At 37.6% G+C, this 26582-nt stretch overlaps 1 protein-coding gene across 4 annotated transcripts in view; it reads left to right on the forward strand.

Annotated features, from left to right (window-relative positions):
• Nucleotides 1-26582, forward strand: part of LOC120517979 (polycomb group RING finger protein 2-like) — a 53258-nt gene that overhangs the window by 22450 nt on the left and 4226 nt on the right. For 2 of the 4 annotated variants that reach the window (XM_039740520.1, XM_039740523.1), the window contains exons 2-10: nucleotides 1717-1793; nucleotides 2633-2763; nucleotides 6249-6345; nucleotides 6510-6565; nucleotides 8784-8834; nucleotides 8919-9027; nucleotides 16050-16098; nucleotides 16344-16442; nucleotides 16685-16765. In XM_039740520.1, coding sequence (XP_039596454.1) covers nucleotides 1750-1793; nucleotides 2633-2763; nucleotides 6249-6345; nucleotides 6510-6565; nucleotides 8784-8834; nucleotides 8919-9027; nucleotides 16050-16098; nucleotides 16344-16442; nucleotides 16685-16765 — 717 coding nt within the window. In that variant the 5' untranslated portion in view covers nucleotides 1717-1749. Of the gene's footprint in view, nucleotides 1-1698; nucleotides 1794-2632; nucleotides 2764-6248; nucleotides 6346-6509; nucleotides 6566-8783; nucleotides 8835-8918; nucleotides 9028-16049; nucleotides 16099-16343; nucleotides 16443-16684; nucleotides 16766-26582 lie in introns of all 4 variants that reach the window. The other 2 variants (XM_039740522.1, XM_039740524.1) reach the window with 2 other exon arrangements.

Below are 26582 nucleotides of genomic sequence, written 5' to 3' on the forward strand. Positions count from 1 at the left end.
CACCCGTGGCAAGAAACAGGTTCTGGCAATACAGCAATCACACCTGAAGCCAGTTAAAGCAGAGAAAAGTTGACTCAACCTTTCTGTTGTGTGTCTGAGTGTGCCACACTAAGCATGGAGAACAGAAAGAAGAGCAGAGAATTGTCTGAGGACTTGAGAACCAAAATTGTGGAAAAATATCAACAATCTCAAGGCTACAAGTCCATCTCCAGAGATCTTCATGGTCCTTTGTCCACTGTGCGCAACATAATCAAGAAGTTCACAACACATGGCACCGTAGCTAATCTCCCTGGACGTGGACGGAAGAAAAAAATTGATAAAAGACTGCAACAAAGGATGGACTGAATGGTGGATAAACCGTCCCAATCAACTTCAAAACATATTCAAGCTGTTCTGCAGACTGAAGGTACAACAGTGTCAGCTCGAACTATCCGACGACATCTGAACAAAATGAAACGCTATGGCAGGAGAGCCAGGAAGACCCCACTGCTGACACAGAAACATAAAAAAGCCAGACTGGAGTTTGCCAAAATGTACTTGAAGAAGCCAAAATCCTTCTGGGCGAACGTCTTGTGGAGAGATGAGACCAAGGTAGAGCTTTTTGGTAAAGCTCATCATTCTACTATTTACAGAAAATGGAATAAGGCCTATGAAGAAAAGAACACAGTACCTACAGACAAACATGGTGGAGGTTCTAAGATGTTTTGGGGATGTTTTGCTGTCTCTGGCACTGGATGACTTGACTGTGTGCGAGGCATCATGAAATCTGAAGACTACCAAAAGATATTGGGGCGCAATGTAGGGCCCAGTGTCAGAAAGCAGGGTCTGCGTCAGAGGTCATGGGTGTTCTAGCAGGACAACGACCCCAAACATACCCCTAAAAGCACCCAGAAATGGTTGAAGACAAAGCGCTGGAGAGTTCTGAAGTGGCCAGCAATGAGTCCGGATCTAAATCTGATTGAACACTTATGGAGAGATCTCAAAATTGCTGTTGGGAGAAGGCGCCCTTCAAATCTGAGAGACCTTGAGCAGTTTGCAAAAGAAGAGTGGTCGGAAATTCCAGTTGAGAGATGTAACAAGCTTGTTGATGGTTCGAGGAAGCGCTTGATTTCAGTTATTTTTTCCAAAGGGTGTGCAACCAAATATTAAGTTGAGGGTGCCAATAATTTTGTCCAGCCCGGTTTTTGAGTTTTGTGTGAAATGATGTCAGATTTGGCTTTTTTTGTCTGTTTTTTTGTGTTTCCAATACACTTAAAGGAAATAAACGTGTATACCAAAACATTTGTAATTGCAACAATTTTCTGGGAGAAATGGTGCATTTTCTGGGAAAATTCCAGGGGTGCCGATAATTTCGGCCATGACTGTGTTAAGTTCACCTTCAATGTTGTTGTGTAGCCTTTATTTGTTCTCCTCACTAGACTTCTTGTTTAACTTTTCTGTGAATGCGGTATCTCTCCAAAGATGTTTATCTTTTTCTAACACATTTCCCAGGAAAAGCTAAACAAGAAAGCTAATTAGACAAGGAGTTCACTTAAGAAGGTACAAATTAGCCTCAGATTTAGACTGGTTGTAATAATAAAAAAAAAAAAAACCTTCTGGCATGATATAGATATGGCTGTTATAAAAAAAAAAAATGAATTGTCAATTATTTATTTAATTCTCGGCAGAGTGAAGCGTATTCCTAGTGAATTTCTGTAGTGTTCATTTATGTTACAGGTAAAGGTAGAGGGTTCGTTAAAATAACCATAAATGTGGGCAAATGCAGGAACAGAAGACACAGCACACGACTGCAGGTAGATAATATTTAACTCTATATGCGTGTGTGTGGACTATTACTATACGTTGCTTCAATGTAATTCACACCTTTTATTTAGCTTATCAAGTGGACGATTTATTTATTTATTTATTGAAATAATTGATGTGTGCCTGGCTTTGCTTTTTTGTTTTTTTTTTTTGCACATGACTTGTGTTCCCCTTAAATACGGTATACTTAAACTAAGCTTTAGTGAAGGTGCACAAACACCACTTTTTCAGTTTTTCTCAGACACAGTATCAGGTTCTTTCTAGCCTCCTGCTGTAATTCAGTTATTTTCATGCACAGTTTAGTTTAGATATACCATAATCTTATATCGCAAAACCATAAATTGATTTTTCCAGTCCAATAACATGAGATTTGTCTCTCCTGGGAGACTGACATCAACTCTCAGTTATAAAGTAGTTTATTATCTGCAGAAGTATACCCTGTCAGTAAAATGTTGGAGAGCTCACTGCTTTGCAATGTTTCTGATTTTATATTTTATACCTTATACCATTAAGGCCCATCAAGTAACATAACAATGGGGAAAAAGCACACTTGCATATGCATATCCCTCAAAGGGTGCACATTTCAGCATTTTTATAAAATGAAAGGAAATGCTCAGTGACATAGAAACAAAGCTATATGTGTTCATATTTTGATAATATCTTAACTGGAAATGCCAATAATGCTACTTTATTTGTGTCCTGTTAATACTAAAAGCTTCTTGCTTTGTTATGGCCTGCACTGTGAATGCTTTATATGTGTTGTAGCTTATGTGTAGTAGTTCCTTTCCTTTCATCTATTTATGTATTTATTTTCATTTTTATTTTTTAGATCCCCCAAGCTGGAGAAAATGCACAGAACAACTCGGATTAAAATCACCGAGCTCAATCCGCACCTAATGTGTGCTCTCTGTGGGGGCTACTTCATTGACGCCACGACCATAGTGGAGTGCTTACACTCTTGTAGGTAGACCACTGTGGCTAAGAATGAAATCTGCTCTCTGACAGCACCATGAAACTAATTAACTGTTCTTTTCATTTGTGTAGACCCTACTGGAAGTAATTTAAAAAATAAAAAAATCGGACACAAGTACTTCAAGGAATGACTTTTTCATGCAAAGTGAATTAAGTGCTAAAAGCCTTAGGAGTAACAAAACATTACTTAGAGAAGAGGCACTAAAGAAGGGCTGTAGCTTTAAGAAGTAATACTTTGGTTTTTTATACAGTTTGCTAAATCAGATATAATAGTAAACTTCCTCTCTGGGTCAATAAATAGTTTATTTGGTATTTATTTATTCTATCTATCTGATTTATACTGTAGCACCTTTCACATAATGTCTAATTTCTTTCTGTCTAACTATTCATCTTTTATATGGTACTGCTCTATGTATTTGTTATGTGGTGCCTTTCATATCTATTATTATATAGGGTGGAGTGGTATCTCTGTGGCTAAGGTTCTGCACTGGTATCTGGAAGGTTGCTAGTTCAAATTCCATTACTACCAGAAGGGATCCTATTCCACTGGGCCCTTGAGCAAGGCCCTTAACCTGAAAATTGCTTCGGGGCGCTGTATAATAGTTGACCCTGCGCTCTTACCTCTAAAGGTCATGCAAAAAGACAGTTTTCCCACTGGGATTAATAAAGCATATAAAAATATACAAGGTACATTCAAAAAGTTTCTGCACTTTTATATTTTCATTGGAAACGGTGAAGGCGGGAGGAGTAGCAATTGGGCATTAAAAAGTTGATACGACGCTGGGAAAATTGCATGGCAAACAAAGGTGACTATGTAGAAAGGTGATGTCATTTGTTTTTGAAATTCTTAATAGAGTTAAAAAAAGTGTGGAAACATTTTGAACGTCCCTTGTGCGCACGTGTGTATATGTATGTGTATATATATATATATATATATATATATATATATATATATATATATATATATGTATATATATATATATATATATAAAAAATATGATATGCATCTGTTATCGATCTATCGGTTGATTATATATTGTCACATTTAGTACTATAAAGTAATTTAGTAAAATACAAAAAGCACACATATGTATGCCCAGTTCTATCAAAAGTATTTTCTGCATTATAGCACATTTTTCACAGTGGCATTGATTGGGTCTTTTTGGTTGTTATAGCCATATATAGAGAAGAATCTGAGGAATAAAAATATGACAATAAATTTCAGTGGTTCTTTCATTATCAAAATAAAAAATATAAAATTTTCAGGTGTGAAAATGACACATCACTGCCTCCAAAGAAACTCAACCCAGTCAGAGCAGTGATTAGGATCAGTACAGTCCGTCAATTTAAATTACATCGGCTTTTACCATAAATGTAGGCTGTAATGTCACCATTTGTAGACAATTACTGGCATCAGATCTTCATGACTGCACTCCTGAGCTAAAGGTGAACTGCTACAAGAAAAGACAATGATCCAAAACACACAAGAAATTCTACATTAAAGTGGATGAAGTAAAAGAAATTTGAAGTTTAGGAATGACAGAAACTGTTGGTATTTTGTTGTGAAACCTGATGTGAACAGTTCAGTTCATTTTTGAAGGATCAGAAATGCCATTGAGGTGCAGCATTTGAGCAAGGAAGGCTCAGTCAAAATCGGTCCACTACGCTGTGAGAAACTGACTAATAATGTCTGTGTACTTCTAATTATTGCCGTTAGAGTTAGTAGAACTAGTTAGGGAGGCAATTAATCTTTCATACACAGCATTTCATATTCCGCAATTAAAGTATCAATATTTCATGTTGGCTAATATATAAGAAACTTATAGCTGAGGGTCTGATAACAATCACTACAAAAATATGTAATAATGCAGAAAATCAGAGAAATACTGTACTTTATAATGTTGTAATTAATTTCATAATAAGTACTGTTTTCAGTTTTTAACCCACAACTTTAAAAATAGGATGTAATTGCTATTGTTTTATAGTAAAATATCTCGTTTTGTTTACATTCACAGCATAAATATCCAAATGTCAATAATCTACTCACTTTATTTTAAATATTTTGATGTAAAGGCCGAAGTCAAGACAAATCATGTCAGACCTTTTTCATCTTTAATAAGATGTTGTAACTAATAGAATTTAGGTACAAAACAACTAGATCATTATTAGGAAAACAAATGCTTTCATTGAGTGCATGAGCCGAATGGAATGGAAGCTCCTTCTTCTTTAACTATCACAGTGCATCTGTCTCGGACAGAACTCTAGCAACTTAGCACACCTGCTAGTTTCATTTGCAGGGTAATTCAAGTTTAGCCCTATTGTGAGAACAGCTCTTGTGTAGAGCAGCCCTGTTTAGGTTTTCTACAGGAAAGAGTCACTTTAGGGTTGTCTTTGGCCTGCTTTGAGGCTTCCTTAATGCAATTTCTCCTTACTTGGCAGTCAGTTTTGTAAGGACATTTGGATTTTTTTCCACATCATGGTAGTACCAAAATTTTTTCCCACTTTATAATAATAGTCTTTATAATGTTCCCTGATACATATGATAGTTCTGCGGTTCTTTTCCATCTCTCCCCTATATCCTTCATTAATTTTCTTGTGGACTGTAGCTTTATCACTGCACTCTACAACCAAGAAACTGCAGGGAAGCCAGGAACGTAGTTTGAAGTGGCATAGGCATGTGATGAGGAGAGACAGTTTGGGTAAAAGAGAGATGGGAATTGAAGTACAGGGGAAGATAAAGTGAGGGAGGCCAAAGTGGAGGAGGATGGATAAAGTATAAGAAGATCTGACTGGTGAGGAGGTGCAGGACCGAAGTGTTTGTAGAAGGTCTATCAAGCACATCAACCCCACATAGAAGTGAGAAAAGAAGAAGATTGTTGCAAAAAGGTGCAAAAGTCCAACATGATTTGTCTCAAAGGCTGCACTTCAGACATTTTCATATGCGTATAAGTATGAAATTGGATGTTAATCAATCCATTATCTGAGTGGCCATACCTGTGCAGAAGCTGAAGTCTTCCATCCAATTTGTACCTTTCATTTTCTTAGGCGTTTCCTCTACTCTGTCTGTGGTATTTTCTTTTGTGCTGATAATCTTTGTGTTATTCAACATTTGACAATTCACATACCACTTTGAGCCAACAACCCTTTGTAAAAATAGATTGAAAATCAGGGCAGAATATTTGGAACATTTGCTGAAAACAGAATGTTTATTTATAAGCAATATCACTAATTAATTTTGATCTCCTTGTGTACTATTCTATTACCTTATACAGTGTGAAATATATATATATATATATTCTTTAAACAATTATGCTGTTTTGTATCAATTTTATTTAAGCAGCTTTTACGGAACAATATGTTGTACTAATGTTGGTTGAAATGCCACTTCAATAAAGAGTGTGAGTCGGCTTTGTAAGAATTAACTATTTGTCTTGTGGTCCTCCTCCACTTTAATTCTTTTACTGTTCCAACAGTTTGTAAGACCTGCATAGTTGGCTACCTGGAAACAAACAAGTACTGTCCAATGTGCGATGTACAGGTTCACAAAACCCGACCTCTCCTCAGCATCAGGTGAGCCTGCTTCTTCTGTGGAGCACAACTGTAATGCACGTGTTCATTGTCTTAAGATTGTGGTCATTATGCAAGACACCATATATGTTTTATTTGAAAAATATTATTTTTCTGTTTTTTTTTCCTCTTTTTGATAAATGGTATTGTTTTTGTTTTGTTTATAGATCGGACAAAACCTTGCAAGACATAGTATATAAGCTGGTCCCTGGGCTATTTAAAGGTAGGCTAGCCCCATTGTTAAATAAATATGTATGTGGAAGCCATGATAATGACAAAGTCATAGCTGTCCAGCTAGCAGAAACCAAGCAGAGTGACATCTCGACGGCCTAAGTTGCAGTACCTAAGTGGCACAGACATGGCTTATCATAGTCTCATGATCAGACGCATGGATTCATTTTAAAGGAATACTCCAACCAAAACTATATATATATATATATAATTTTTTTTTATAAATTACTTATCCCCATGTAATTTGTAGTGATGGCAGAGAATATTTAATCTCATGTTTTCATTCAGATCAGAGATAAAAGAAAAGATCATGATATAATACAAGCAAATAGTGACAAATGCTGTACAATGGCAAACAAAGAAAAAAAGCAAAGCAAATCTTATATTGCACATGTCATATAACCCACAGTTAATCCAGTTGTGTGCTCAAAACTTGCAAAATGCAATCATTTTTCCTAAAATATTGTTAGATACTTCATGAAAAATCAGCACACATCATAAACAAGGAAATGCAAATCACATGGGATTGCCTTTTTGAACTGTATATCCGCCGATCTCGCGCTCCTTCTTTGGTCAAAAGTCTTATTTATTTCCTTTTTATGATGTGCACAGATTTTCCAGAAGTATCTGTATTACAATATTTTCACAAAAATGCCTGTGCTTTGGGCATACGACATAAAAAAGACAGACTAGAATTTGCTGAAATGCATATTGACAACTCCCAATGCTACTGGGAGAATGTTCTTTGGACTGATGAGACAAAATCTGAGCTTTTCTGCATGTTTCACTTTGAGCTGTTTGTCAACAGATGAAAAAATTAAGCTTTCAAAGAAAAGGACACCAGACCTATTGTAGAAGTGTCTTGGTTTTGTTTTGGGGGTGCTTTGCTGCATCTGGCACGAGGTGTCGTGAGTCTGTGCAGGGAACAATGAAATCTCAAGGCTACCAAGACATTCTGGAGCAAAACATACTGCCCAGTGTCAGAAAGCTTGGTCTCAGTCACAGGTCATGAATCCTCGCAACAGATTAAGTGTCCAAAACGCACAGCTAAAAGAACCCAAAAATGCCTAAGAACAAAACACTGGACTATTCTGAAGTGGCCTTCCTATTGAACATCTATTGGAAAGAACTGAAACATGCGGTCTGGAGAAGGCTCCCTTCAAAGTGGACACAGCTAAAGCCGTTTACTCAGGAAGAGTGGGCCAAACGACCTGTGAACGCATGCAGAAGTTCTCATCGAGAGCTGCAGGAATCACTTGTCCACAGTGATGGCCTCTAAACTTTGTGCAACAAAATATTAGGTTAAGGGTCCCATCATTTGTTTCCATACCATTTTCATTTGTGTTATTATTTGAAGTATTTTGTTAAATCAAAACTCTAAAGCAAAGTCTGATATTTGTTAATATGGAAAAAACAATGATGGGTGCCAGTTACGTTTGCCAAATTTCATAGGCAATTGTGGGTTCTTCTTTTTTCATGTAGGGGTACCAACACATTTGTCTACAATTGTAAATATATCATTTTTGGATGGAGGATTCCTTTAAAGAGAAATATCTTATATATAAACGTCTATGCATGGAAGTGTGCGTGTCTGTCTGTCCGGCCCAGAGGTAAGAGGTGGAGTCGGAATAAGGGTTCCGCTTCCGAGGAAACAGAAAACTCGCTTAGCCGCTAATAACACAAGTGAAGACCTGCACGTCAGCAAAATGAAAACTCTGAAGAAAGACAAAGTCGCTTAGCTGCTAACATCGGCAAACTGGTATCCCTTTTACTTTTCCTCCCACCGCTAATACACAAGCGATGCGAGCACGTCAGCAAAACGAAACCTCCTAGGAGAGAGATGCCCAGAGTAGTTCCTTTCAATTACCTGACACTTCTACATTTCCATTTTTTTTTTTCTGACGATTTCAATAGTCTCTAGGATCCCGGGCATTTTACAGCACGGGCTTACACAGCTAGTTAAGTATAATGATGGTGGGGTGCTATACAGTTTGGAGTTAAACTCTAATCCTCCTCTGGCTGTGGGCTGTCAGTAATTGTACCTTCACCCCAAAGGCCCACCTTTACACATATCTTTGTGTTTGTTTGCCTGGCATCCCCCATTGTTCCTTTTGTAATGAGCTCAACCTGGGATGAAGCAACATACTAACACAATAAACTGGTCAGATCTCCACTGCATAACATCTTTTTATTTTCCATTTCTTGTACAGATGAGATGAAGAGGAGGAGGGACTTCTATGCCGCTAACCCCACAGCAGATGGTAGGTGTCGAGTACAAACAGTATGTATTTTTTCCCCTAAGCGGTGTACTTTGTGTTAACTAGATGCATGTGTTTACCTTCCAGCTTCTAATGGCTCAAATGAGGACAGGGGCGAGGTTCAGGAGGAGGAGAAGAGGATTATCACAGACGATGAAATTATTAGCCTTTCGATAGAGTTTCATGAGGGCAAAAAGTGAGTACCATTATATAAAACCCTGTCACAATCTGTGCCATCGGATTGTTTCTGGGTCTGTGAATTGACTTTAGAGTCCTTGTACCGTTTACAAGCCTTCACACACACCCTGAATAACAAAATGAACTTAGTGAATGGCTGAGGCAGCATGCATCTGCCAAAGGGATAAAATAAAAAAGATTAAGGTTATTCACACACTGTAAAAAGAAGGTTAGAAAGACAATGTTTTAGCAGAACAGCCTTCACATTTTGTTTCTAACCTTATGTTGTATTGTTGTTTTTTGTGTGGGGATAACCCTTGTCTTTTTTTCCTGAATAAACTGGGGACTAATGTAAATGCAATGCACCTTTCTTTCATTTCTTAATCTCAAAGAAACAGCCTCTGTTTTAATTTTCGTAACTTGTCTGGCTGCAGGTGTCATGTTTGGTATCTAGATAAAGGTATCAGAGGTCTGAGAACTTTTCATTTAATATCACTTTTTTATTTTTGTTCATTGTTTATAAGGGCTATTAGTTATTTTTACTCTTTATGGGTGCCATTTTCGTAATCCCCATTACTGGGATGTAACTCGGGAGCATGTTCATGGAGGTCACAGCATTTGACCCCGTTGCAATGGGTTTGAAGGTCGGCACTACATGTTATGTGACCTTTGCAGATACCTAAAGAGACTTTAGTGTGTTACTAGTTTTACTTTTGTGTTTCTGAGTGTTGATTACTTGCTCCTGACTTTGATTTTTGGCTTAGCTATTTTTACTAGATTCATTTTTTTTTTCTGATGTTTCTTCTTCCCAGTTACCTCCAGTAAATTCTTGTTTGTCTGCTTTTCGACAAACATAGCAGCTTTTATGTCTTGATTACATTAGGAATTAACATAAAGAGCAAACTCACACATTTTGGATGAGTAGTCCAGTCTTATTAAAAATAATAAATCATGCACCAAACTGGAAAACACCACTTGTTTTAGTATAACAACATGTTTTTGCATGTGTGGGGAACTTTTTGTTGTCGTGATTATCTGTGGAAGGTGCAGGCCTCCCCTATTTTATGCTTTGCATTGTGGTGGTGAGATCTTGAGCAATTTTCCTTTTCTTAAATTCTTGAATTCTTCTTGAATTTCCATGGAAGGAGTTTGGGGCTTATCTTTATTATCAGTCTGGAACTGTGATTTTTCAACCATCTCCATAATTAATGACTAAAATCCTGAGGCACACCAAAAAATATATTTTTACCGATCTAACAACAAATAGATATTACCTTATCCTTTTTTTGCTCCAAAGTGGCTTTTTAAAAAATCTTTTTTAATAATATATATAAATAATATTCAAAATTATCCGGTGCATTTACTTGTATTATGAGCAGGTGGTACTGGTGCTGCTTCGCAGTAAGGTGACCACGGGTTCACATCTCTGGTCGTCCCTGCAAGCTTTTTGCAAAGAGCTTTGTAGAGAGAAAATCACTATCTATCCATCCATCCATTTTCTAACCCGCTGAATCCGAATAGGGTCACGGGGGTCTGCTGGAGCCAATCCCAGCCAACACAGGGCACAAGGCAGGAACCAATCCTGGGCAGGGTGCCAACCCACCGCAGGACACACACAAACACACCCACACACCAAGCACACACTAGGGCCAATTCAGAATCGCCAATCCACCTAACCTGCATGTCTTTGGATTGTGGGAGGAAACCGAGCGCCGGAGGAAACCCACGCAGACACGGGGAGAACATGCAAACTCCACGTAGGGAGGACCCGGGAAGCGAACCTGGGTCTCCTAACTGCGAGGCAGCAGCGCTACCACTGCGCCACCGTGCCGCCCATCACTATATAAATGTAAAGAATTTATTATTATTATTATTATTATTATTATTATTATTATTATACGTGTGGATGAGTGATCAAATTCAACTGCTGTATATTGGGGCATAAATAGAGTCACTAGATGTGCCCAAAAATAAGACGCATTCATTAGAATAATTACACAGCACGGTGCGCATGCAACATAAACGTAATGTGTATGCTCATATAAATTGATTATATGAAATAATATGAAGTATACACATTTTTAACAAGTTGAGTTATAATTGCATGAAATTATAACAACAACATTTATTTATATAGCACATTTTCATACAAATAATGTAGCTCAAAGTGCTTTATATGATGAAGAAAAGATTAAAAAAAAAGACAAAGTAAGAATTAAAATAAGACAACACTAATTAACATAGAATAAGAGTAAGGTCCAATCGCCAGGGAGGACAGAAAAAAAAAAACTCCAGACGGCTGGAGAGAAAAAAATAAAATCTGCAGGGGTTCCAGACCATTAGACTGCCCAGCCCTCTCTGGGGCTTTCTTTATATTTCACATATAGTGCATGTATATTATTAAAGTGATATATAAATTATGTAAATTGGTATAAAATGTGTGTTTTATTTCTTTAAAGAAGTATTTAATGACTTTGTTTTAAAAAACCATGCAGCACATTTGTGGACCTTTTAGAAAACACCGGTTGAAAATTGTTGGTCTAGAAAAGTAGAATCTTTACACCATAGTCATTCAAGGTTGTTAAGTTTCTCCTTCTGTCTGAAAGATTAAGCCTTGTAAGCCCGATGAGGAACCTTATTTTGTTCACACAAACACACACACAAACACACATTCTGATTTTTTTTTTATCACTGTGTAGTGCTCATGACTCAAGTGAGGTTTTCTTTTCCAAGGAGTAGTAAAATGCAGCTGCACCAATAATCCTTTATTTATGGTGATCTAAGACGATTCTTAGGTGGTGGTCTGACCATTAGATCTACACATATTATTGTTGACTGACATCACTAAATCCACTCTTAGCCCTTTTCAACATGCAAAGGCTGATTTTCCATAAAGATCTGACTAACTAAATTGCGAAAATCAAGTCAAGCTCGGAGACCTAAACCAGTTCTGCACCAATTATATTGCTGTCTCCAAATAGTTCTTCCCTGAAATGCTGCCGATGTGCATTTCCTGTGGGTAAAAGTTCACACAATTGAACCACAATAGGCTTTAGTGCTTTAATGCAAAATGGCCACTGTGACATGACATACTATTATGTGTGTTGCTTGTTGCACATGCAGTAACTGAAAACCAGAGGACATCATCAGTGTGCAATGCCCAGCAGAAATAAAAATAGCAGAATGAAACAAAATTAAGTTTAAAATACATACAAAAAGAAAAATGGCATACAATAGCAGAAGAAGCCACTTTTTCCAGGACAGAGCCATGACTTCAGAATTGATGTTGTTGACTCTACTTAATTGCATTCCATTCCAGTCCACAGTCAACTTTATCATCAGGATCATGTCGCTGACAAACAGAGGAGATGCAGAGTGGCAACCTCGGGTGTCCAAACTGCATAGACTTCATCCTGGTTTGTGACTTAATGTTCAGTTCATGAAAATTACAATAACGAAGTTGGGTTTGGGTTGGTGGGTGAGTTAGTCACCTTTGGTGGAAACATCTAACTTGATACAAATAATCTTGATGTGGGTGTAATTACAGGGGACAAAATCATATGTAACTCTGACTCCATAACTTGAGAATGTTGCGACACCTCCCAAAGAATGTTCTAATAATTTCTCTACATATCCACAAAAGACATGCAGTTAGAACTGGTAAACTCCCATCACTCCTCCAATAGTCATGCAAAGATAAAAAAAAAATTATTTCTGTAGCACATTTTCATACATGCAATAGTGTTTTACAATAAAAAAAGGCCGGAAAAAGTTACAAAAGGAAGTTAGAAAAATCAAAAAACTATACAACAGTTATTTATAACAGGTGGCTGGATACTGAAGAAAACAAACCTCCATAGATTCCATGGCAGAAGGCTTTTCCAGAAAGGCTAAGGAGTGAGAATTCTCCTAGTCAGAGCACAGCTTTGGGTCCCCATTTTGAAAACTGTGACCACCGCTCTCATATTGTCTATTCAGAAGACACCCAGTAATATCTACCATCCTCAGTACTGCCAACTAGTGCCCCTCTAACACTGCAACCTAATCACTGTGGTGCTTCTCAACCTCCATGGGGATCTCATGCACAGAGAGGTACCTAGCTCCCCCCACCAGACTGCTTTGAAATGACATTTTCTGAAGGGGACTTGTATCCTGGCTTTACAAGTTACATATACAGTATTAATCAATTCATTTCCCAAGCTGACCTCAGTTGTTCAGTGTTTCCCACTCTGACTGACAGGAGTGCATATTATCTTTTACTTCTCATCATTATTCCTGGCACATCAAACAACTTTACAGGAGCCTTTTGAAAATTCTGATGCATATTCCATGGCATCATGAAACTCATCCCACACCATGACCTGTGCTTTGGCCACCATCTTCTCCTAATGTCACATTGTCCACCAGTGAGAGCTAAAGTTGTCTTTATGACACACACTAAGCACCTGTTAGCTGCAGTTCTTGCAGCCACCACCATCAGAGTCAATTCACACTGCATGTAACAGTGTGTCCAACTTCAATCTAAGAGCTATATACTGTTTTTACACAGAGCTAACATTAAGAACATTCCATTATCTTTAACGTATAGGGATGGAAAGGAATCTTTCATCATCTTTGCTAAAGCTACATTATTTATATTCATGTTCAAACTAAGTAAAAACTATGATACATTTACCATTAATATTAACTTAAATGATTTGAATCTTACTGACTGGAGTTAGTGAAAAGCGAGTCAGTATGCATCCCAAGAGCAGAAAATGTGAAGATTATGCCCATGCGGGGACTCAGTATTTCTTTTGTGTAGTCTTCATCAGATGATAAAATATATATAATATGACTGTGGAGGAGGACCACAAATTTATTGGATATTACCTTTTAGAGCAAATTTCTCATCATTTCTAAGAAGGTCAAATACTTTTAAGAACAAACATCTCTGCAACTGTCAAAGATTTCCTCTGGGTAACTCGAACTTGCCTTGAGGCATCCCTGTCATTCAACATCACAAACTCTGAGTACATGGCATCCAGCTGGGTGCTTGTGATCATCCCTCTACACTACCGCAGTGCAACTTCAGAGTAGAAGCAAAGTCATCCCAGATCAAGAAATCTAGTTCCAGATTTAATACAGTCCATGAATGTCAGTCCAATTATATCTGGTTGGTATGTTACAACTTTTATCACAAGTGATGGCTGCCTCAGTGCTGGGTAATGATGTTTCACATCTTACACTCTGAAGCTCAGGTACGTTTTTCTTCTGCAAGCTTCATGTGGCCCATTTCATATAACAAGATAACTTCCCAAATGTTGATGCACAGCTCCAGCTCAGCCTCTGTCTCCAGTTTAATAAATGTCACATGTTGATAAAGTGACAAGAGTTTGGAAAATAACATCTCTCTGGAGTGACCCCATCCATTCTTTTCACCTGACATCTAAACCTCGCCTTGTGGTCTGTAAACCTAAACAATAGTTCCAGGCAACTTCTTCAGGTTGAGACTAAATAGTATGTAGGCATCAAAATTAACTAGAACTGCTCATTGGGCAACATCAGCCCAGCTATGGGTGCTGATATCTCTATTTTGGACAGTATTACTTTTGTTTTTAATTGAAGTATTGAATTATTTGATTGTATTTTTGAGCTGCTCTTTGTCTGGCCCCATTTCCTAGCCAAAGTTAACCTACCAGAAGTACAAAACTCCAGTCAACATAGCTCTGTGGATTCTTTGGGACATGCAAGTCCCTTCACTGAAATCTATGAAGAAAGCCATGAAAAGCTGCAGCACATATAAATTACATGGCTTTAGTTGCGTGGATTAATGATGGATTTGCTATATCATTTTCTCCTAATCAAAAAGTCTGCAGATGGTGGTGTAGTGTGTTTCTGTGAGTTGCTCTTTATTGGCAAAGAATTGAAAACAATAAATAATAGAAAATGCAATCTTCCCACACATAAAATCCTTAAAGGATGTGATTGATATGCTGTTCATTTCTGATTGTGAAAAGACAGTGTTGATACAACTGTCTAGTGTAGTGCTACCTCACAGCTCTAGGGACCAGTGGTTGACGTTAGGGGCGGTTAGAACATTTGAACAATTGTAACGAGAGCTGGCCATTTAGCCCAATAAGCTCATCCATCCTGTTCACCTAGATTCAGCAAAGTAACCTTGAGTCGAGATTTAAAGGTCCCGAAGGTCCTCTTCTACACCACACTACTTGGAAATGTATTCCATGTGTCTATGGTTCTCTTTTTGAAGAAAAACTTTCTAACATGTGGGCAAAATCTGCCCTTAACAACTTTCCATGTCCCTGTGTTCTTGTTGAAGAATTAATTTAAAGCAACTGTACTAATTCCTTTTATAAGTGTAAACACTTCAATCATGTCACATCTTAATCTCTGTTTGCCTAAACGGAAATGATTCAAATCCATCAATCTCTTCTCATAGCTCATACCTCATACCTCTCAGTACGGGGAATCAGCTTAGTTGCTCGTCTCTGGACCTTCTCTGGTCATACTTTGTCTTCTTTTTTGTAATATGGAGACCAAAACTGCACACAGTACCTCAGATGATGCTTCAGTAGTGAGTTATATAACTTAAGTATAACCTTCCTTGACTTGTACTTCACACATCGTATGTGTGTGAAGTTTCAATATTATACTTGAGTTTCTCAGGGTACTATCAGTCTTTCCCATATTCCTTGGGTAATAAAATAAATAAATGTAAGGTCTGTCATTAATTAGCTATATTGGTGGTGGTGGTGGTGGTGATATGTGTTGGTTAGGCTATGTCTCTGTAAGATCCTGTACTTGAAACTCTGGGTCCTGACAATTAATAGATTTGTCCATGTTTACAGACAATTTAAACAGTAATGTTTAATCTCTTATTTTATCATCATGTAATTGGCATAAAGACATCAGCATATACAAGCAGGTAACTGGTTTCTAATAAGCATTCTATCAAAATTGGAATCATGGTGCTTTTCTGTGATTGGAATTCAGAAAAAAATAACACCCAAGCTTTAGTAGAATTTTTTATTTTATTCTCAGAAATGAAAAGAAATCAGCAGCAGAAATAAATGAGACGGAAAAAGAAAGGGTAAGATCATATTTAAAGTTTTTTGACCCTGGACAATATCTGTAAAATGCAAAGATTCTTGCCATGTCAAAATAACTTGATTTTTTTTTTCTTGGAAAATGGAAAATAAGATTTCATTAAAATGTTCTTTCAATAAGTGAAATTTAAACCATGATTTTAAATTGATTTTGGGTCTCAAGGCGAGACTAGTCTACATTCTCACAGTTCCACACACTTTACTAACTTTTGTGTGTCCATCTTGTCAGGTGAATAGCAAACGGTTTCTTCGATGTCCAGCTGCTATGACAGTAATGCACCTTGCAAAGTTCCTTCGTAGTAAGATGGATATTCCTAGCACTTACAGAGTGAGTATCTTTTATTTCAGTACCGGTCTTGTACCGTGTTATTACTGTTCTACCAGGGCATAAAAAAGGGATGCAAGAAATTCTGATATTTTTTTAACAGTGTCAAATTTTTGAGCTTGCAGGAGATATTCAATTTTTATCCATGATATCCATTAACCAATTTTCAGCATACAATGTCACTTTTTACTCAAATAAGGTTTTAACTGAATATCTCTGTATGCACTTTACCTCCCTTCTTCCAGATTGAGGTCTTGTATGAAGATGAGCCATTGAAAGACTACTACACACTAATGGACATTGCCTACATCTACACTTGGAGACGGGTATGTTAATCTTGTATGAAAATTCTTCTACACTTATACCATGGTTGACTGAATGTTTGGTGAATCACTCCAAATTAGTAATTAAACTGGGATTCAGATTAATTTAGTATCACCATGGAAAACTGGATGACATTTTAGATAAAGAACTGGCAGAATATTTTGTTGACGAGGCAGATGGACGTATTTAGTACATCCACTCAAGCCATCTTTTTGAAGGGTATCCAGCTGGTTGTGAAAATCTATGGACAGACACATCTTAAGTGAAAACAATTGTGATGAATTCTTGCAGGAATAATAGCCAGTATAAAATATATAACATAAAGTAATTCACTTTCCAGCCAGTTGGAAGATATCGTTAGATCTAATGAGGTTAAAAGTGGAAGCTACTGAGATCTGGCAAGATTAGACTCTAAACTGGCACATTGTCAGGACTTGCTGAGATGAAAGAAACTGACACTTGGATGGCTCATTTTCAGACCTCCTAGATCAATTAGTTATTTTATTTTAATGTTGTACAGTGGCAGGGCAAGAACAAAATGCACAATATCTCAAAGCAATTGGAAAATAAGTGGTATTTCCAGGCACATTGTGTACCTTCGGGCACTATCTTCCCTGCTGAAAAAGCCAGAAAAGAGGACTACAACATGGGGCACCAATCCTGTAAAGTGAGTCTGAAATAAGACTGGGGTTACAGGCCTGGATGAGCAGATGGGACAGAAACCACAGTAAAGAATAAAGAAAAGTTTTGTCTGAAACCCAAGAGGCAGGTCAAAACACAAAAAGGTGTGACAAACAAATCAGGCTCTAGTATTAAAAACATTAATGAAGCCTACTTCTTTTGGCTGTTCCTGTTAGGGGTTGCCACAGTGGATCATCTTCTTCCATATCTTCCTGTCCTCATCATCTTGCTCTGTTACACCCACTACCTGCATGTTCTCTCTCAGCACATCCATAAACCTTCTCTTAGGCCTTCCTCTTTTCCTCTTACCTGGCAACTCTATCATTAACATCCTTTTCCCAATATACCCAGCATCGCTCCTCTGCACATGTCCAAAACAACACAATCTCGCCTCTCTGACTATGAAAAACATTAATGAAGGAAATGTCCCCCACCAAAAAAAAAAAACAACAGTTAATAACCTGTAAAGCACATACAAGAAAAAGAACTTGGGAGCAATAAACTGAAGGCTTCCATAAGAGCAATTAAGCAGAATTGTAGAGTAAGGACCTCTAGTTATCTCCTTCAACCATTCCATCCTGTGAGGAAGAAGAGTAAGGCAGTGTGGCAAAAGAACTAAGGAAAACGCAGGGGTTGTCCATCTCAATACTTCCCAATTTTCTGAGCACCAGTAAGACACTAAATCAAGACTGTTTTTTAAAACATCTAATGTAATATATATAGTGTGTGTATGTGTGTATATATGTATGTATGTACTATATACATTATATTTATTTATTATTATATATACATACAGTGCCTATAAAAGGAATGAATTATTATAAAACACTGAATCGCAGTAATGTTTGGCTGAACAGAAAACAGAAAAGGACTCTTTGTCTCTGTGAAGCAGATCTCGGCAAAATGGGCTAAATTAATTATGAATTTAAAAACACAAAATAATTAATCTCATTATTTAGTAGATGCACTTTTGGTAACGGGTCCTCCCTGTGTGGAGTTTGCATGTTCTCCCTATGTCTGCGTGGGTTTCCTCCGGGTGCTCCGGTTTCCTCCCACAGTTCAAAGACATGAAGGTTAGGTGTATTGGCAATTCTAAATTGTCTCTAGTGTGTGCTTGTTGTGGGTGTGTGTATGTGTGCGTCCTGCGGTGGGTTGGTGCCCTGCCCGGGATTTGTTCCTGCCTTGCGCCCTGTGTTGGCTGGGATTGGCTCCATCAGATCCCCATGACCCTGTAGTTAGGATATAGCGGGTTGGAAAATGACTGAATGACTTTTGGTATCCATGATAGCCTTGGTCTGTGTGCATGCATGGGCCTTGTACATCTGGACACTGCCATTTTCCCCTCATTCTTCTTTGAAAAACTGCTCAAGCTCTGTCATGCGTCATGGAGATCACGAGTGAATAGTCTTTTTAAAGGCCAAGCACAAATTTTCAGTTGGCTTGAGATCTGGACACTGATTTTGTCGCTCCATTAACATTGTTGTTTTTACGCCATTCCTACTGTAGCTTTCATTTTATGTTGAGGTTGTTGTCTCGCTCATCAGACCATAGAAATTTCTTCTAGCCGACTTCAAAGTCCCCAGTGCGCCTTCTAACAAACTCTAGCCAAGATATCATGTGTGTTTTTTTTTTAAAGCAGTGGCTTTCTCTTTGCCATTCTTTCATAAAGCTGTGACTGGTAAAGCAGATGTTGTATGCACAGTCTCTCTCCAAAGTTATCCACTGTAACTTGTTACTCATTCATGCTTATCATAGGTGTCTTGCCATGCCACAAGTTGGCCCTTCCACATACAGGTGCATTTATACTATAATCAATCAAAACCCCTTTGCTACTGAAAAACACCATTGAACTAATTATGTGACTTCTAAAACCAATTGGCTTCGTCAGTGATGATGTAGATGTCAGTCAGTCAGTCATTTTCCAACCCGCTATATCTTAACACAGGGTCACGGGGGTCTGTTGGAGCCAATCCCAGCCAGCACAGGGTGCAAGGCAGGAACAAATCCCGGGCAAGGTGCCAGCCCACCAGAGTGATGTAGATGTGTCATATTAAACTGGGGGAATATTTATGCTATAAATTATTTTTGACTTTTCCAGATGTAAATAATTTAGACCACTTTGCAGAGATCTGTTTTGACTTTGACAGTTATAAGTCTATTTATGTTGATCAGCATCAAAAAAGCCAAAATAAACTCACTCCAAGTCAATGTTGTGTAAGAGTGGTGACCTCTGAATTAATTAATATATGTTGTCTCATGTAGACTGGTCACAATCGAATGTTATGGATTCGGAGTCTGAATCGGAAGCAATTATTGGGGTACGGGATTCTAAGTTGGTTAAAATGTACCAACTCCGACTACCGTATATACTCGCATTTAAGTTCTCCCGTAGATAAGTCGGGTCTTGATTTTACCGTATAATTTCCAGTATTTTATAATATTGGTCATATAAGTTGAATGCAGAAAACTCACGTTATTGGTGCAAGAGATTATGATATGCTAACACCCACCTGAGAGAGTAACCACGGAGCACACTGCCTACGTGACCACACGGTAATACCCAAACTATTCCAAATCGATGTTTACACTGTTTTGTGTTTTTTGTATCTCACACTCTTATGCACCTTTATCATAAGAGCATCCCTTATGTACAATAGAGCATTCGATCAGAAGAAATTATGAAGCTGGTTTTAAATTATAAGTCATTGAAGTGGCAAAAGAAATTGGTAACTGCGTTGCAGCAACAAAATTTGATGTGTCTGAGAAACTGATGCGAGATTGGAGGAAACAAGTAGATGTAAAAAAAATTTAAGTGTTGTATTTTTGAACAGGCGTATAAGTCGGGGACTGATTTTATGATCGATTTTTCGGGTTTCAAGACCGACTTATTCGTGAGTATATATGGTAAATGTAAATTGTAATATGTAATGTGTTAAAATTTTCAATTTCATTTATATTAAATCAATTAAACTATTTTTTTCTAATAGCGTTTTGGTAAAAATGTAGCCTCTTCTTAATTTTATAACTATTACTGTATTTGATAAGTAATGTAAAAAAGCCACAGCGGCATCACTACAAACTTTAAACCCAAATTTTAACAGGTTAGAGTACTAAAAAGTACCCTGATGAAATGCCTTGTATGTTCTATGTTTTTTTCTGTCAATCAACATAATAAATATATTAGTCTAATTACAAAGTGAGGAGTCAGAATTGGAGACGTAGTCAGTGGTGCCATAAATTAAGGAGACAGACACAGGGGTGCTATAAATTGAGAAGTCAGAATCAGAGTCTGTGTTGAAAGTTTTGCGTACCAAATTCACAGCCCTATCATTGCCTATTACAAAGATGTGTATTCTAAACTGGCCCCGTGTTAGTGAGTTTGTGTTCTCCTGGGTGTATAATGTGATGTTCTGGTGCGATGTACACAGTTAATTCCTGTCTGTGCTTGATAGTGTCAGAATGAGCTCCAGCTCCATTTCACCCACAAAGTAAAAAAACTGATTCTGTAAATGGTTGAGTGGACATACATATAAACAGTATATTTATTTCTTCAATGAGCACTTGTGAGTGTTATTTTCTATATATTGCTATATTTGTCAATTGTATTTTAAATAGTTCCAAAATGCATCTACTGGAAAGGTTTGAGGATTGAGTATGGTGCATGTGCAAAACAATTCCATAGTCCAAGTGTCTTTTTGTCTTTAAACATTTTAGTGAGATTCAAGGCAAACAGTTCACACAAAAATGAAGGAAAAAATGATAATACACACACTTCTTTTGTATGATATTTCTGTTTAAGGCACATGTATTTGTGTTATCACAAACAGCACACTATGATGTATGGTCAGAAAACTACCTGCTTCTGCACCTTTGAAACTTTCATTCTATTTAAATGAATATATATGCAGTATATTTATAATATATGTTTTTATTATTAACATTAACTTTCTAAGATTGGCTCTGACACGATGTATAAAAGTAATTTGGTATGTCTGCATTTCACCTGGAAGCATTTAGAGTATACATGGGTATAAAAAGGGTGGCACGGTGGCACAGTGGTAGTGCTGCTGCCTCACAGTAAGGAGACCTGGGTTCGCTTCCCGGGTCCTCCCTGTGTGGAGTTTTCATGTTCTCCCCGTGTCTGCGTGGGTTTCCTCCCACAATCCAAAGACATGCAGGTTAGGTGGATTGGCGATTCTAAATTGTCACTAGTGTGTGCTTGGTGTGTTTGTGTGTGTCCTGCGGTGGGTTGGCACCCTGCCCAGGACTTGTTTCCTGCATTGCACCCCGTGGTGGCTGGGATTAGATCCAGCAGACACCCGTGACCCTGTAGTTAGGATATAGCGGGATGGATAATGGATGGATGGGTATAAAAAAAGAGTTCAGTGCCAAGTAGTTTTGAAATTTTTAAAACAGTAGATCTAAACAAAGAAGGCAGGCATGATGCTGGAGGAAGACAACCATAAGAAGAACTGGAGCTCATGAGCTGTGCCACCCATATATCTCCCAACGATACTGCCCCTGGCTCAGAAATGACCATCAAGCATACCAAAATACCATACCCACTGAAAACCAAGTACACAAAAAGATGGCAGATGTACTTTTATCAGCCAATAGATGACCACAAGATAAAGAAAGAATGGGACCCATGACATGCCTTATTGTGGTGTCCCGTCAAACACCCTGCAGGTATCTCCATCCCCTGAACAGCTGTGGCCTGCAATTGCAACAGCATTGCAAAAGTGAACTGTCTGTTTTACAGCTTGGAAAAGCATCCATCATGCAATGGCTATGAACATTTTAAATTCTGACATTTTAAACACTGACATGCAACAGACTATATATTTTAAAAGAGCTCTTTCCTGCTGCCATATGTGATACAATATTGATATCCACATAAAAATGTGTGATGGAGTAAAAAAAAAAATGCTGAGTTGGAAACAAAAAAAGAGTGAACATATTAAGGAAAAGTTGAATGAGTAATTGATGAGAAGTGTGGATTGACACAAAAACAACAGAAACAGAGGGGATAAATCTCTAATTGGCGGAAAGTCAATGTGTGCTGGCCCAAATTGGACATTAAAAATGACATTTTGTACCACAACAAAACAATTAATTATTCTTGCGCTACCAAGGGTAATCTGTTTTTCTTTTTATCATTTCTGAGTTCAGAATGTAGATTTGTTTTTGCCAACTAATCTGGTAGATATAGTGAAAAATACATAATGATTTTTTAAGCATTTTTGCTGCCAGTGAAACAGAGTTTGCCACAAAAAATGTATGCTGTGTGTGCAGATTGCTGCCCTATATATTCTGACATCACTGTATTTGTTTTTAGGTCAGGTCTAGTAGCTAAAGTGTTGCACTGGCTTTACACAAGCTCAAAGATTATGTCCCCACAAATCACTCACAATGTAAATAATAAGGTATTCACTTAAATTACCAGTGCTCCATCAAAAGAAAGATATAAACAATTGTATATACCTCTAAGTAACTTGGGATGGTGTTCATGTTTGTTTTGTAGTGTTGTCCAACTAACTAATTTCCCAGTTGGTGTTAAATAAACTAATATGTTTACTTTTGAATAGCCAAGGTATTGGCTTTTAATGCACAAGATTTCAAGTTCAATCCCCACCAGAACTTCATTGTGTGAATCTGGACAATTAGCATAAGAGGCCAATGCTCACAATTTAGAAATACAGAGAACAACTGTACCTTACACTTGTGATTTGAAAGTCACTGTGGTTAAAATCACCTGACAAATAAATACAAATGTATTTAATCCATGCATAGCCATTACGTGACATAAGTGACAGAAGTTAATATCTTGAGTGTAAAATCCCAAACATAACAGCGATGCCTCTCATTTCTACAGTTTGTCTCTTAATCTGCAGTGCTGATCTTCAGTTGATGCCGTGTGTGTACGTGTGTACGTGTGTGTGTGTGTGTGTATCCTCTGTAGATGGTTTAGATTGGCAGAATATATTTACTGCACCCTTGCCTGCAGTAGTGTGGTTAAATGAAATCTATGACTGAATCAGATATCACACAGGGCGAATCAGAACTCTGTACCCATTGGTAAACTTTTAAACACATAAAGTCAATATAAACAGTACCCCCTTGGCCTTTTTGTATATTTTACATCATGGAATTTGTATTAAATATATTTAATTGGAAACTTAATGAAAAGCAAAATGTCCTGACACCTGATGAGCTGATAAACATCCATTAATCTATAGAAGCTTACAATGATCAAAGTCATCCATTTATCTATAGAAGCTTATAATGATCAAAGTCAACCTGTGTGCAGTGAGGCTCAGTGTAAGCACCTGTGTCTCTAAAATCCAAAAAATACAACATCATGACGACTCAATGCATATCTGACACAATAGAAATGCTCAGCACAACTCATGAAAAATGAAACAGAGAAAATCTAGCTCCACTGTAAGTCTTTATAGAAAAGGAAGTACTCTGAAACTGGACATATGGGCAACTCAAGGATTTGTCAGTAAGGACAGCAAGGGGCTTACGCTCAATATACAAACTGTACATGTTTTACTACAAAGTGTTCAGATGCTTTTTTAAAACTGGACCTTTTCCAAAACAAAATTCATATGAAATGGGTTACACTACAAGAAGACATGCGGGAGACTCTTGATTCTGTGTTGAATACAAATTTGTGATCTGTTGAGAAGGTGGGCTGGCACCCTGCCCAGGATTTGTTCCTGCCTTGTGCCCTGTGTTGGCTGGGATTGGCTCCAGCAGACCTCCGTAACCCTGTGTTAAGTTTTAGCGGATTGGATAATGGATGGATGTATGGATGGATCTGTTGAGAAAACAATAACACTGTGCTTTATTATGAAAACACCATTTGTACCATTAGGCATGGCTGGAGCATCATTTCACCAACTTTCCACATTTGGCTTAAGCAACTTTTGAAAGTAAGAATAGCCAAACATTTCAGGGTCCAGATTTACGTTTATCTTTGTGTCATGACTGTAATTTATAAGAAAGGCACTTGTCTCAGCTATTGACTCATGGCAGGATCAGAGATACTGTATGTAGTCATTTACTTTATTTTCTGATCATTGCATTTAATTATATTACTGTTTTTTTAATATTTATAATGATTTGATGTAAAATTTCCCTTTCAATTTGACATTATCAAAGTTTATGCTCTAATGAGTGGTACAAAAAAAATCAAAGTAAGTAAATACATCATAAAACAAAATATGAAATGTGACAGTGCCTAATTATTTGTATATCCACCATATACTTTTAGTATTTTTTTGTACCAGTTGATTGCTATGTATTTTCAAATCTTGTATGGACTTCTACTCTTTTTTTTTTTTTTAAATGGAAACTCCTATCTTTTTAAGTGTTAAAGTCATTTGTCAAAAAATCTATGAACTGCTCCATTTCCTCCTTCAGATAATCGCAAAGATACATTTCAAGAAATATTGAAACTAGTAGGGCTTGGGGAAAAGTAAGAAAATGCTGCAAACAATGTTTTTTGTTTTAGTACAGATTTCTAATGTACGCTATGTGAATAATATAAAATAAAAAGACAGCAGACAACAGAATATCAATTTTCTCTGCTCTCCTACTTTATTTCATAATCCCCACATGATCCTCACTTGTTTGTTGCCACTTTGTGAGGACAGTGAGGAACAAAATACAGCCTGGTATGGCTCATTAGCGCAAAAAAAGTGACAGGGCGGCTTGTTATGAGGCTATTGGGATCTGACACAATCAGACTCCAAGGTAGTAAAAACTGCAGCTTAGTGATCACAGAAATAAATTCACTGGGGCTATGTGAGGCTTCAAAGGTTGGCAAAGGGACCATGTGTCATTTTATAACTGCAACGTGCCGGAGAGCACAAATCCCAGTCGAAACAATAGCTCCTGAGACGTTCTGCTGTTCCTGCAAAATATTATCGCAGCTTTTCAGTTTGGATGGGTGCCTCTGTCCATTCTGAAAGACTCGTTTTAGAGAGCTTATAAGCGTCTAATGTGAACCACATGTGTGTAAAGGGAATTAATCGCTACCTTCCTCCACTAAATATTCATCTGTCCAGCAAGCACCAGAATGAAAGCAATACTGCCTTGTGCAGATGTGGTACAGTTTGTTTATATGCTGTACGTCATGACCAATTAACGAAGACTCCCTCCAGACAAACTGGCCCAAAGCACCCTTCTCCTAAATACTTTGTGGAAACATTATTCTTTCCTTTCCTGAATTCCCTCAGTTTTACTCTCTTTTGATTTTATTTTAATAAATACAAAATAAGGAGTTTAAAAGTGCAGCCAGTTAATACCAATGGGGATGTCCCCCTACTATAAGGTACTTTTCCATGGACTGTGGATTTTCTAGTCTGAATTACCATGAATGGTCTGCTATGAGAGATCTGTTTCAGCTCCTCACTATTTGAATTGGTACAGGCTGAAAACACAGCTGTTTGGAACATGCAAGGCTGTAGTGCACTGATTTTGGTTTTGTAATTATCAGTGCTGTGGTTTTGAACCATGATCACAAAGGCTCCAGAGCTGGTGATGCATGCCAGTGTGTGACGAGAAGTGCACCTTTATCGCCAGAAATAAATTCTGTAACCTGTTAGCTTCCTCACAAAAGTATTTCCACATTGTTGCAGGAAGTAGCCTTTCAACCCTTCAAAAGAGATTCTGTTGTGTATAACTTTCCCTTAAGGGCACTTTGTTACTGCTACTTAAGTGCTGCCCCCCAACCCTGTTTTTATTGCATTCTTCAAAAAAGGCAAAAAAAGATCCTGCAGTGAAAAAGAAAATCAGACCCTGACATGTTTTTAGTTCCAGAAAAGAACAAAAATAATCAAGCTAACATACAGACCTTGGAATAGGCCATTGTGGGTGGGGGCGGTACAGAGGCAGTTTACTTCAAGGTGAGAAGGTGTTCCAGTGGTCCATCACAAAAGCACAGTCAAACTTTTTTTCTCCTTACTGATCTTTCTCTACATAAACTGTTTCCCTACTAGCATCTCTTTGCTGAAACTCACCTACGAAACCTTTATCTCGGCAGCTCCTAATGGTAGGCGTTTAATGATACCCTCACTCTGGGGTTCACATTTGTAAGCAGCCACTGTAGAAAAACCTTTCGGAGTT

The sequence above is a fragment of the Polypterus senegalus genome, chromosome 17 (genome assembly GCF_016835505.1).
Source record: "Polypterus senegalus isolate Bchr_013 chromosome 17, ASM1683550v1, whole genome shotgun sequence".
In the NCBI taxonomy this organism is placed as follows: Eukaryota; Metazoa; Chordata; class Cladistia; order Polypteriformes; family Polypteridae; genus Polypterus; species Polypterus senegalus.